The sequence below is a fragment of the Vanacampus margaritifer genome, chromosome 15 (assembly GCF_051991255.1).
Source record: "Vanacampus margaritifer isolate UIUO_Vmar chromosome 15, RoL_Vmar_1.0, whole genome shotgun sequence".
Classification (NCBI taxonomy): Eukaryota; Metazoa; Chordata; class Actinopteri; order Syngnathiformes; family Syngnathidae; genus Vanacampus; species Vanacampus margaritifer.
In genome coordinates, this window is record NC_135446.1 from 9,365,272 (window position 1) to 9,376,429 (window position 11,158).

At 45.8% G+C, this 11,158-nt stretch overlaps 1 protein-coding gene across 6 annotated transcripts; it reads right to left on the reverse strand.

Annotated features, from left to right (window-relative positions):
* Positions 1 to 179: 179 nt before the first annotated feature.
* LOC144035482 (FH2 domain-containing protein 1-like) lies at positions 180 to 11,023 on the reverse strand. Of its 6 annotated transcripts, none has more exons than XM_077545206.1 (16): positions 10,666 to 11,023; positions 9,518 to 9,599; positions 9,314 to 9,429; positions 7,950 to 8,233; positions 7,708 to 7,872; positions 7,566 to 7,627; positions 6,665 to 6,767; positions 6,039 to 6,124; positions 5,857 to 5,957; positions 5,647 to 5,717; positions 5,476 to 5,583; positions 5,145 to 5,215; positions 4,931 to 5,048; positions 4,207 to 4,371; positions 2,962 to 3,057; positions 180 to 2,898 (listed from the first exon to the last, which is right to left on the reverse strand). In XM_077545206.1, exons 4-16 carry the CDS (start codon positions 8,121 to 8,123, stop codon positions 1,525 to 1,527), a joined length of 2,694 nt encoding a protein of 897 aa, XP_077401332.1. In that variant the 5' UTR covers positions 8,124 to 8,233; positions 9,314 to 9,429; positions 9,518 to 9,599; positions 10,666 to 11,023; the 3' UTR covers positions 180 to 1,524. The 6 variants fall into 6 exon arrangements, with proteins under 6 accessions (XP_077401332.1, XP_077401336.1, XP_077401331.1 ...); XM_077545210.1 differs by having other exon boundaries at positions 180 to 2,895; positions 7,950 to 8,200; positions 10,666 to 11,022; XM_077545205.1 differs by having other exon boundaries at positions 7,950 to 8,200; positions 10,666 to 11,022.
* Positions 11,024 to 11,158: the final 135 nt, after the last annotated feature.

Below are 11,158 nucleotides of genomic sequence, written 5' to 3' on the forward strand. Positions count from 1 at the left end.
CTTCTTTGGTGTTTTAGCTGAGAAACTATTTTGGGCTTTGGATTTCCTGATTCCTCTGCTGTTATGCCGACGTATGTAAGAATGCGAAAGATCTAGCGATAAGCTGTGGTCCAAACACAAGTGTTCTCTCAGGGATATGAATGTTGTTTACACAACTAGAAAATACCAACAAGAAGACAGATCCAGCAACAGATTTTATTTGTAGGTATGATCGATCATGTGCTTGGCGTGGACTTGATCTCACGACGGTAATTAGATCCCTGTCGGCATCGCGCTCCACAATTTCACGTAGAACTTTTTGTAATTATAGCCAAACACCTGTGAGGTGTCAATCGGAAGCGACGAGTGTCAAATCGCATGGCATAAGTTAAAAGTAAGGAATATTTTTTTTTAGACCGTCTACGCAATACTTTCTTACATCTTGACTGCATGATGCGGAAAAGTCCAAAGCGAACTGACATGAAATGTATTAATGAGATGATACCGTATCGGAAATGAGAAAGGGGTGACACGTCCACAGCCATCATTTCTGCGCACGCACTGCTGTTCCTGTTGTTAGAGAACCTGACCACCGAGAAGCAAGGGTTGTCCTCACCAGTCCTGAACGCAAAAATGACATCATCGCAAACTGACTTGTAATATGGTGAACAGCATCCCCGCCGGATGGCGGTGGAGGCAGCCTGGACGTTGGCCACTGTGGAAGCATGGAAAGTTACACTTCACGCCTGTAGAGGGAGCCCAAGTTCCTTACTGCCGCTTGAAAACAGTCTAACCTGCAGGGCCACCTCACCGGGGTCCACCCATAAGGTCAGGACGGGGGACAATCCCAGCTCACAGAACTGAACCCCGCTCTCCTTACAGGACCGCAGAAGTTCTGGATCATGACTATGGGGCAAGTTGACTCAAAGGATCAACAGCGATGGACTTTTCCAGGGTTAAATCTATGGTGCTGTTTTCACTCACCCTCTTCCAAAACCCAGTCACAATCACGTCTGTAATTACGGGAAAGGATGGGACAGGGGTCGAGAATGTGGTACTTGTAAACAGACGAGAGTTTTTGCGTAACTAAAAATCACAACGATGTCAAAGGGCATGAAAATAAACATTTCAACTGGTTTTCTTCCTGTTTTGCGATTAGTGAATTTGAACTAGGGATTCATTTCTAATCTTTTGAGAGTGTTTTTTTTTTTTTTTTTTTACTTTTTGGGAAAAGTTGCAAGAAGTTTTATTTCTATTAGACATTTTAATACATGAAGATATACATAGATAGATTGAATTCTATGGGTTGTACTATAGCTCAGTAGTCGCACATTCTAGTTCCTGGTTATCAATACAAATAATAATGATTGATCTAATTGCTCCCCTGAGACATTTTTAGTCAGCCTTAATATGCCAAGATGAGAGACATCTATTCAATGCTACATGATCCTCCATGACGGAAACAAAATGTACATTGTGTGCCATCCTTGATGAAGTCACCTAACAAGGCATTTTTGTTTAGTCTGTGGAAATTGTATCCTTGTGTTATCTCCAGCTGGGCCTGGAGACCTTGAGCGAGTTCTGCGATTGGTTGGACTTGTCCGAGAAGCTGCCATTGCATCCTTGCCTTTTATGGGGGGCCAGGGAGCCGGGGGCCGCCGAGCCAGGGGGCGTCCCGATGGTTGCCGATGTCCTGACATTCGAAAGTGACCCGATGCTCGGAGGCTTGGTGATGTTTGCGGATTTCCTGACTCTCGATGGGGGCTTGATGTTCGGCGGCGTGCTGAAGCCTGGCGATGTCCTGACACTCGGTGGTGTGCTGTTGCGGGAAGGTGTCCTCATACTCGGGGTCAAGGAGGAAGATGAGGAGGTGCGAGGGTGCTCAGCAGATGCGGACGAAGCACGTTTGAGGACATTCGCCCGTGGAAGGCCGGCATGCGTTTGTCTAAAAGACGAAGAGGCGGTGCTTCGGGTGAAAGTCGGACCCGACGACAGGGTGGGAGGAGGAGCCACGGGAGCACTGGGAGTGCCGCCGCCCCTGCTGCCAAGCGTTCGCAGAGTGGAGCGACACATCTTCTCCTCCGGCCGCTTGCGAGCAGCGGGAACGCGGCGCTCCTTTGAATCTCGTGGCTGGGCGCTGGCGCGTTGGGACGACGGGGTGGCGGAGGGCCTCTCTCCTCCTCGCTTCTCTCTTCCGGTCCTGGAGAGAGGCACCACCCTCCTCATGCTTTGCTTCTCAGAGTTGTTTAGGGTGCGCACCTGCTTGGATCGCATCCCGCTCGTGGCAGCGGCGACGGCTTCGGATGAGGCCGACTTCTTACGCCGGTCCGACTGAGGAGGATCTGCGGGGGAGACGCAAAGTGTAGAGGAAGGTGGCGGTTGCCGGCTGATGGGCTCGGACTGGGAACAGGACACTTCCTCCTTTTCTATTGGACGGTTCGCCTCGCACACGGCTGTCACACACCACACAACTGCCGTCTGCGCTGCCATCGCCTCGTCCGAAGCCCGCGGTTCTTCCACGCACGCGGCAGCGACATCACAGAGACGAGCGGGGCCTTCGACCTCCAGCGAGCAATTCTCCAGGAGCACCGCTATGTTGCTATTGTCATTCACGCCGGTCAAGATGTCGTCATGCTCGGGGTCATTTTCGGAAAGCGTTTTGCGGCCGCCGCCATCCAAGTCAGGGGCGGCGTCCACGTTAATGGCGGCGTATTGCGTTGCCGGCATGTGCCGAGAGGGAGAAGCCGGGCTTCGTGGCGGCGAGTGGCGGGAGCGTCCCGTACCTCGGCGAGAAGCACGCCAGCCGCTCGACTTGGGGGAGAGGAGCTCCAGGAGCACGCTGGCCTCGTCCTGGCAGAACACGGCCGCCAAAAGGTCTGTTTCACTGCTGCGGTACCAGCCCACGGCGCCGCCCACCTGCTATAGCACAACACGGTCATCTGATTTGCTGCTCATCTGCTGCTTCCTTTGGTGCGGTTTTACCTCCTCGCCGCCGGCCCACGAATGCCTCTTCCGCTCCTCCAGCGCTTGTAGGCGACGGCGACGGGCCCGCTCCTTGGCTTCCCGCTCTTTGTTCTCCTTCAATCAACCACAACCGCCTGAATGTTATTCAAAGCATTTACATGATAAAAAAAATCCTGTAATATTTTTTGTAGTTTTTCCCCCCGCTAAAATTGGTTCATTGAAACGCAGGTTTAAATTTTTAGCTCATGAAATAATATAATTTAATAGATTTTTTTGTAAATACATTTTAAAAATATTTGTAAAATAAACAACCTGACATGTATATTTCACATTTACATTATTGAACAATTGGCTAATAATTAAAGTATAAATATCATAAAAATGTGAATGAATTATCTGATTACTACTGCCATTCAAAAAAAAAAATCTATTATTTTAATTGAATTATTGCAAATAAGATACATAAATATATTTGGGGGCCATTTGTGACCCGCCATCCAAATTTGAGCGGCCCACGGCATAAACTAAAAATGACATCTACTACTAATAAATTAGTTTTATATACTGTAAAGCTTTTCTAAATATGCAAATGAACTATTTACAATTAAACAAGTAACGTCTCTCTTAGTAACACTGTGGTTGACAAAGATTTTTTTTTTTTACAAGCAACAATGGCTTCCTCCACTTTGTGGTCTGTGTCGAGGTCCAAATTTTGAAAATATATGAACGATTCCCATGTAACTGATTTAAAAAGACAAATTTGGCTGCTGTTCAGTGCTCAATATTTTCTGTTGGATTACAGGATCTTGACCACCCCAAAATTTTGTAAAATCCTAAACTATATTTGCCTTGGAAACGGTTTCAGGTAGTAGATAAAAAAAAAAAACGCTATTGTATAAACAATATGCAATTGCTTGATTGACAGATTTTGGTTTGCTTGTTAAATTAAAATTGAAAAAAAAAAAAAAATCTAAATGGCTCTTACATCCATTGATTTTTCTATATGTGGCCCTCGGAAGAACACCGCTGCTCAGTATTGGCTCATTAAGCATAATTAAATTGTGAATAAAGAAAATATTTTACATGCATGCATTAATTTAATGTAAATAATAGTAATAAAAACAGTTTGGCCAGTAAATTTAAAAGCCTTCCGAAAGTATTAACAATTGAATCAAAATGGACTTTGTCAAAAAAAAAAGGTGAATGAATTATTATTTTATGATTAAAATACTACAAGTGTGCCATCCCATTCCAGCAGCCTACCTTGACAGCGTGGCTGAACTTGCAGCAGAAGCCGTGCAGGACGGCGAAGCACTCGTCCAGTCGGAAGGTGTTGTCGTCCTCGCAGAAGAAGTCCATCAGCTCGCCGGCCTCCTTGCTCAGCAGCTGCCGCCCACCGCGCAACGAGCACAGCCTCGATGTTGTGTCCTAAGCAAGTCATAAGGAAGTCTCAGTCCAGCAAGTCCACAAAAGTTACTTTTACTGGATTTCGACTGATTTTGCAAGGCCCACAGAATATTGTGTTCTATTGCTATAAAAACATACATAACTTACCAAAAGAAAGATTAGAGTCTCTTCTTTCATCAGTAAAAAAAGTATATTTGTATCCGTTTCCATTTTGCAGCAATTAGCATTAGAATATAGCTAAGTTTCATTGATATTCACATTCCTGGTGAAAACACTGTAAAAAAGAACTTGATGCAACATACTATGCTGCCACCTGCTGGCCGTTTTTCTGTAATAACTACCATTGCTTTAAGCCACCTCTCCATGTCAGAAGCTACATCAAAGCCTTCTGTATGCTCTTGCATTTTAAAAAAACAACAACAACATAAAAACGTATAAATACGTTTTTTGGGAGTGAAGGACAAAGTATTAAAAAACGTATTTACACATTTTTGGGTTCGAATGAGTTAATTTACAGTCTACATATGAAGTTATTTGTGGAAATTATTTTCTGTGTGGAGTCTCGAGAGTCCTGTAGTACCTGCAGGAAGCCGTCCAGCTGCCTCAGGAGCTCACGGTCTGTCCGAACGCTCTCCTCGAGAGTGCGTGTGCGGCACATCAGCCGCTGCAGTTCGGCATCTAGTGTCTCCAAGGAGATTCTGCACACACAAAAAAAAGTCCCACACACAAAATTTCTGTCAAGTTCTTAAGTTCTGCATCCACCAGAAGACTGAGAAGAGAAGACTCTGTCGGACCTGGAAGCAGCCTGAACGTGACTCAATTTCAGCGGGAAATCCAATAACTTCTCATCTGTTTTCTGGGCTTCCTGGGAAGATGAATTTGATTAGGACGACCAACTGTCACATTTGGTAAGGAAGGATGAGGACGAAGAGAAAGATGACGAGAAGGACAAGGACGAGGGGGATGAGGAGTATTTGTGAACTCACAGCGTAGAAACTGTACAAAATCATATTTAACAAAGTAATTTCTTTTTAAGGGAACGTTTGATGAGGACAAGAAGAGAAGAATAAGGAGAAAGACAAGGACAAAGGAGGACTTTGTTTGTTTTTGTTTGTGGTGACCCACCAGAGCTACAAAGTGCAGCAGGTTCATTCCCGGTTTGTTGGCTTTGGTGTCGGCCAGAGACAAAAGGGACGAGAGTTTGAAGCCCGCCGCGTTACCGCCGTGGCCGCCCTGTAACACACGCGCGTCTTAACATCGCGCCGCTAACATGCTAAGGGCCGCTAAGTGGCTCACCGCGTTGAGGATGTTCCCGGCTTGCAGCACCAAGTGGAGGACGGCGTGCAGCTCCTGGCAGCCCAGAACCTCTGCAAGAGAGAATCCAGGAGATCATCAACACCTTCTGACTTCATTAGCGCCGCTCTCAAAATAGAACCGCTCTGAAACACGCGACAAGGAAGCAGGCACGAGGAGGACCAGGAGCCGATTCCGGCAGTTTGGCGTCACCTTTGGTTGCGGAACGAAGGACGCCAATATGTGCGTGCATGGCCTCGCACATGCCAGGAATCTCCTCCTTGGCCAGCATGCACTCGATGCGCGTGGCGTAACTGCGGACCAATCAGACAAGCGGGCTGATGAGCGATCCGACAGCGGCGCACCGGACAAAAGGTGAAAGGTTAGCGGCTGACCTGGGGAGCTGAATTAGCAGGAACACGAAGGAGTCGGCCAACGGCAGCTTTGACACGTCACCGCTGTATGCCTTTATCTTCTTCACCTTGCTCCAAACAAAAAATGGGAATCACTTGCTATACACTCCTGTCCTTTTTCTCTGTGACATGCGCACACTTATGGCCAACAACGAAGCGCTCTACAGCAGCCACGCCAGGCCAATGCCTGGTCCACATGCTGGCTTTCAGGTTGGACTTGTAAAAATTCTTCCGTCCTTGCTATTCTGCTTTCCTCTCTGTGACATGCGCACACTCATGGCCAACAACGAGGCACTCTAAAGTGGCCATACCAGCCCAGCATGTTTTCAGCATGTATTTCAAAGCAAATCTGAATTAACTTTACAAGGTCTTTAACTTGTGTTATTATGATGTATTTATTTGTAACAAAATGTTCACCACAATGACGTCATTATTGGCGCCGAGCAGTATTCCAAAACCATTTTTCATTTGGTGTATAAATAAAAATTAAATAAATAAAAATCCCTGTATAGTGATTCAGACTTTTTAGTCAATCAGCAATATAAAAATGTGACGTGGAGTCAAAGATTCCCAAACCCAGGCTCGGTTAGCAGAAATGTGTGCAATACCTCGGCCGCGTCAGGTAGCAACTTCATCAGCTCTCGAAGAGGCTCCGCCCCATAAGGCTCACTGTTGCCATGGCGAATGTCGTCGAAGATGGCTTGATTGGACCTGAACAAGGAGGGCAGCTGCTTAATCCCAAATTTGAAGAGGACGCCCCTAGCGGGAGCGCAAACGGCATCTGTGTGCCGCTGTGTTGCGTAAACACGGTGAACAGCACACAAGCACAAACGTCATGTCACCCACAAGCACGGCACTCGTCTTATTTGGGGGTTAACGGACATTTATGACATTTTCTCGTTTGACTTATTGTTCTGGATGTCAGATATCGACATTGCATCCTGTTGCATTTGTTGTCTGTGATTTAGCAGGTTTCTGTTTTCTCATAAACACGGCATTCTGATTGGAACATTAAAACAGATTAGTTTTTTTTTATATATATCATTAAACACTTGGCTATCAATTTATTGTATCTTCTAAAATGAAAAATAGGAACACAATTATGCATAGCAGAAAAAGATAACTATATGTTTAATAAAAAAAAAAAGTGTATTAAATAATTGGCAATTACTTTGTTGTAGACAAAACAAAAATGAGGGAATTAAAAAAAAATAATGGTTGCATTTAAATGAAATGAATAAAAATATTTTATTAAGTATTTGGTTAATATTTATATTTGTAAAAAAAAAATAATCATAGTAAAAAAGGAACACAAAAAATACATTATTAAGATTAAACATTACAAAATTATATTCAATTGAATTGAAATTCTTTGACGCTACACACACATTTTTTGTCTTTTCCTTTTTTTACTGGCGGGCCCTCACGGACACACAACCGGCATGGCGCTGTTTTGTTTTACCCACAACACCTCGGGGGACATGAAGGCGCCTCGTTGCCATCTTTTACCTCTTGAACTGTTTGAGGAAGATGCCCATGTTCATCCCTCGCTTGGTGTCCAAGATGGAGACCTGTGGGTCATCCTCGTCAAGTTAAACGGAATTATCCTGATTGCTGTTCTCGCAGCGTCACCGTCATCATCGTCACCCACCTGGTCCTTTGCGTCCCGCAGCGCGGAGCGGCCCCTCCCTCCCCTTGCCATCGTGTCGCCATCTCGCCCCTGCTTCTGCCCAAAGAGTTCTTCCACCGTGTTGGCGTCCATCTGGTAGCGCTGCTGCGCTGGGCCCCGTGTCCACAAGTTGGCGCGCCCCCGCACCTGCCGGCACACACGCAAACATCGCAATCACGATTCCCGCGGGAAGCGGCCGGGCAAGGTGCGCTTTTTTTCCGTACCTGCTCCTCCGGGATTGTCTTCCAGAAGAAACTTCTCACCCTCTTGTTGAGCCTAAGGCCTCCTGTGGGTTCTCCTAGCGAGGGAGGAGGCGGAAGTGGGGGTGGAGGGGGCGGTGGTGGCGGTGGTATTCTGTCCACCATCTTGTTCTCTTTGGCTGGCGAGACGCCATCCATCACGTACAACCCGGTGGCCGACGGATGGGAGCGGCGGCGGTGGCGAGGTCATGGGCGGGCATGGCGGACGGAGGGCCCTGCGGACGAGTGACAACCAATCATTTCTGCATCTAGAAAACACGTGTTCATTGCACACATGAGCAAAAAAATATGCTGTTGAGCAGCCACTTCCTCGAAACAAACATGAACAAACATGGAAAAATACAGTCGGCATGTTGGATTTGTCATTTGCAAATTGCAAGCTTATGCTAGAGCTGATGTTCGTGTACTGGCGTGTGTGAAACCTGTCAGTCCGGTTTTTCTAAGCGTCACGTGCAAAGATATTTTTTTCTTCCTCGCACTCCTCTTCCTCACATCAGCCAAACACTAACGAGGCTAATGCTAGGATGCACAATTGTGGTCGAAACAAAATGTTTACTAATGACTCAAGCGATTTACATCTCAAGTGCATGTGTAATGATTAATCAACAAGTAATCGATTATCCAATTAATTGATTTTTTTTTTTTAATTATTCGTTTAATAAAAAAAAAATCTATTTAAAATTGTCTAAATGCTCTGAATTCAGCTGGGCTTTGGGCTGGTGCGACTTTTATAAAGCGCATCGTTGTTGGCCGCGAGTGTGTGCATGTCACAGAAAGGCAGAATAACAAGGACGGGAGAATTTTTTTTTATTCAGCTCCTCAGCATTAAATACCCTATTTTCTGATTATCTTTGTATTGAAGAAAAATGAAAAATTGACTTTTACTCTGGGGAACGATTTTCCGATACAACATGGCCCAAACTAAATAAATCATAATGTGCATTTTTTTGCATTGTCACGTTGCAATAATGTCCTGTTTTTGAATGGTGATGCCAAGCTTAAGAACATCGGGTGGGCTTCAATATGTTATTAAGTATCTGTTCTACAGATGCCACGCGCTACCCTGGCAACTGCTCAGAATGCTCACAATCGCCGTGGTAACGAATGGACCCACCAACAACGAGTCTTTGTTTGCTTGATGACAACATGACAGTCGCCGCAAGTGTCTTGATGGGTTTTGATGGGGCGCCGCCTGGAGCCAATTTCGAGCCCCGATGACATCATCCAATGCAAATTTCCAAACATACAATAACATGAGTGCTTGGTGCCTCTCTGCTGACCTCATTATGATCACCTTTGCTTCACGTTCCCACAGAGTCAGCACTGACCTCAATGGAGAGACGGGCCGGATCACAAGATTGGACCCTCCAGGAGATCCTGCTGCCGGTTCTCTTGACGGGCCCGACGTGCACGCGATGAGTGAGCGGAGTTGGGCAATTGGAGTCTGTTTGAAGAGCATGAAGGGGGGTTAATGAGGAGAAAGCTCGTTTAACAGGATTGTTCTCGTCCGTCGGAACACAACGTTCACTTGCCATTCACGTCGGGAACTTAACACCGCACCGGAACGTCAACGTGATACATCAAATCTGCTTTCCAGTACTGGCGCTCGCAGAGCTTTGTGGACAGAACATGGGCAAATATTGACACAACAAATTAATCTGACCTGTCACACACACACACACACACACACGCACACACACACACACACACACACACACACACACACACACACAAATGAGGGCTGACTCACACAAAGTGACAAATCATGTGGAAGTTTCTCCAGCACTTTCCATGCCAGTGAAGAGGTGTCAGATGTGAAAGTGAGAAGCATGTGCACGCTATAATAAAAAAAAAACGTGCAACCTCGTTAACACCTTCAGGTGTTACAGACTTTGGTGAGGAACGGGGGGAAGGGGGGGTGTTGAGTTGGGCGTGACATCACACCTACAGATTTGAACATTTTAGACCAGAAAACCTTCACCACATACTGACACCTTGACATACGAATAGTACAGTTATTTGTTTTGACTTGCGAGTACAAATTTGAGACACAAGCGCTATTTTGTGGCAATAAACTCAAGCAGCACTTTGACAAATATTGACAAAAATGAGGATGTTTATTGCCTTTAAAAACTTTGCCTTATGAAAATTCTGTTTAGCTTAATGCTAACAACAATGTAAAACACCGTTGACATGCTCATGTTTAGCATTTATAGCTGGGAGCACCATATGTAGACAGTGCAGGCATATATTTTTGTTTCCAGAAAATTAGCCCAGAGGAGCAGCACAATGAATTCAACTGCAGCATTAAACAACCCACAGACTTTACATTCTCAGTGGGGGAACAGCTGGGCCGTCCCTTCTCTGAGGGGTTCCCATAGCAACAAGGACAGATGTCTCTTTTGCGCCATACATTGACCACAGAGCCTCGGAGAACAACTATTAGTCTAACCAAGACCCATTCAAACCAAAACCAGGTGCGTTTGGAAAATATCTACATATGGCCGATGTTTTGCGGAGGTGACGCACCTTGACGGAAGCACTACAGTATTGAGGGACTACAACTCTGCAGGTTGTGTCAAGAAAACGACACAAAAGTCAATGGAGTGTTGCACCTGTCCGCCTGCTTGCTAACCTACCGCAGGTCTTCACAACCACAACACTACTAAAAACAACTCACCGCGCGTCCACAGCGAAGAAACGAACGCATTCCCTTGCAACCGACGATGACACTCAGCTCACTCAGCTGCAGCACGCACGCGTGTTTCCAAACCAGCACTTGGTGTGCGCGCTCGCGTTTGTGCTGTGCAGCAAAGATAAGACTTGCGCGTACCCCGCCCTTCACCGGAAACATCACGCCTTTAAACACAAACACACACCCACTTTACAAACAAACGTAGGTGAGCGCTATTATTAAGGTGAAATAAATTCACAAATGGGTTTGCTATTTTGGCTGTTAGAGCGCAGCATATATGTCGAAGCTGACTTGAGTTGCAATTGCTAATTACACCGCAACCACTAGGGGGCGCCCAAGAGCAACTCACGATCAAAGGAGGTTGGAGTTGTGTGTTATTAGATTTCGTACCATGTACGTTTTATGTTAAGAGTTTTTGTGTTGTTACACTGTATTGTTCTTGCACTCCATATTATTTCGGAACAATACTATATATATA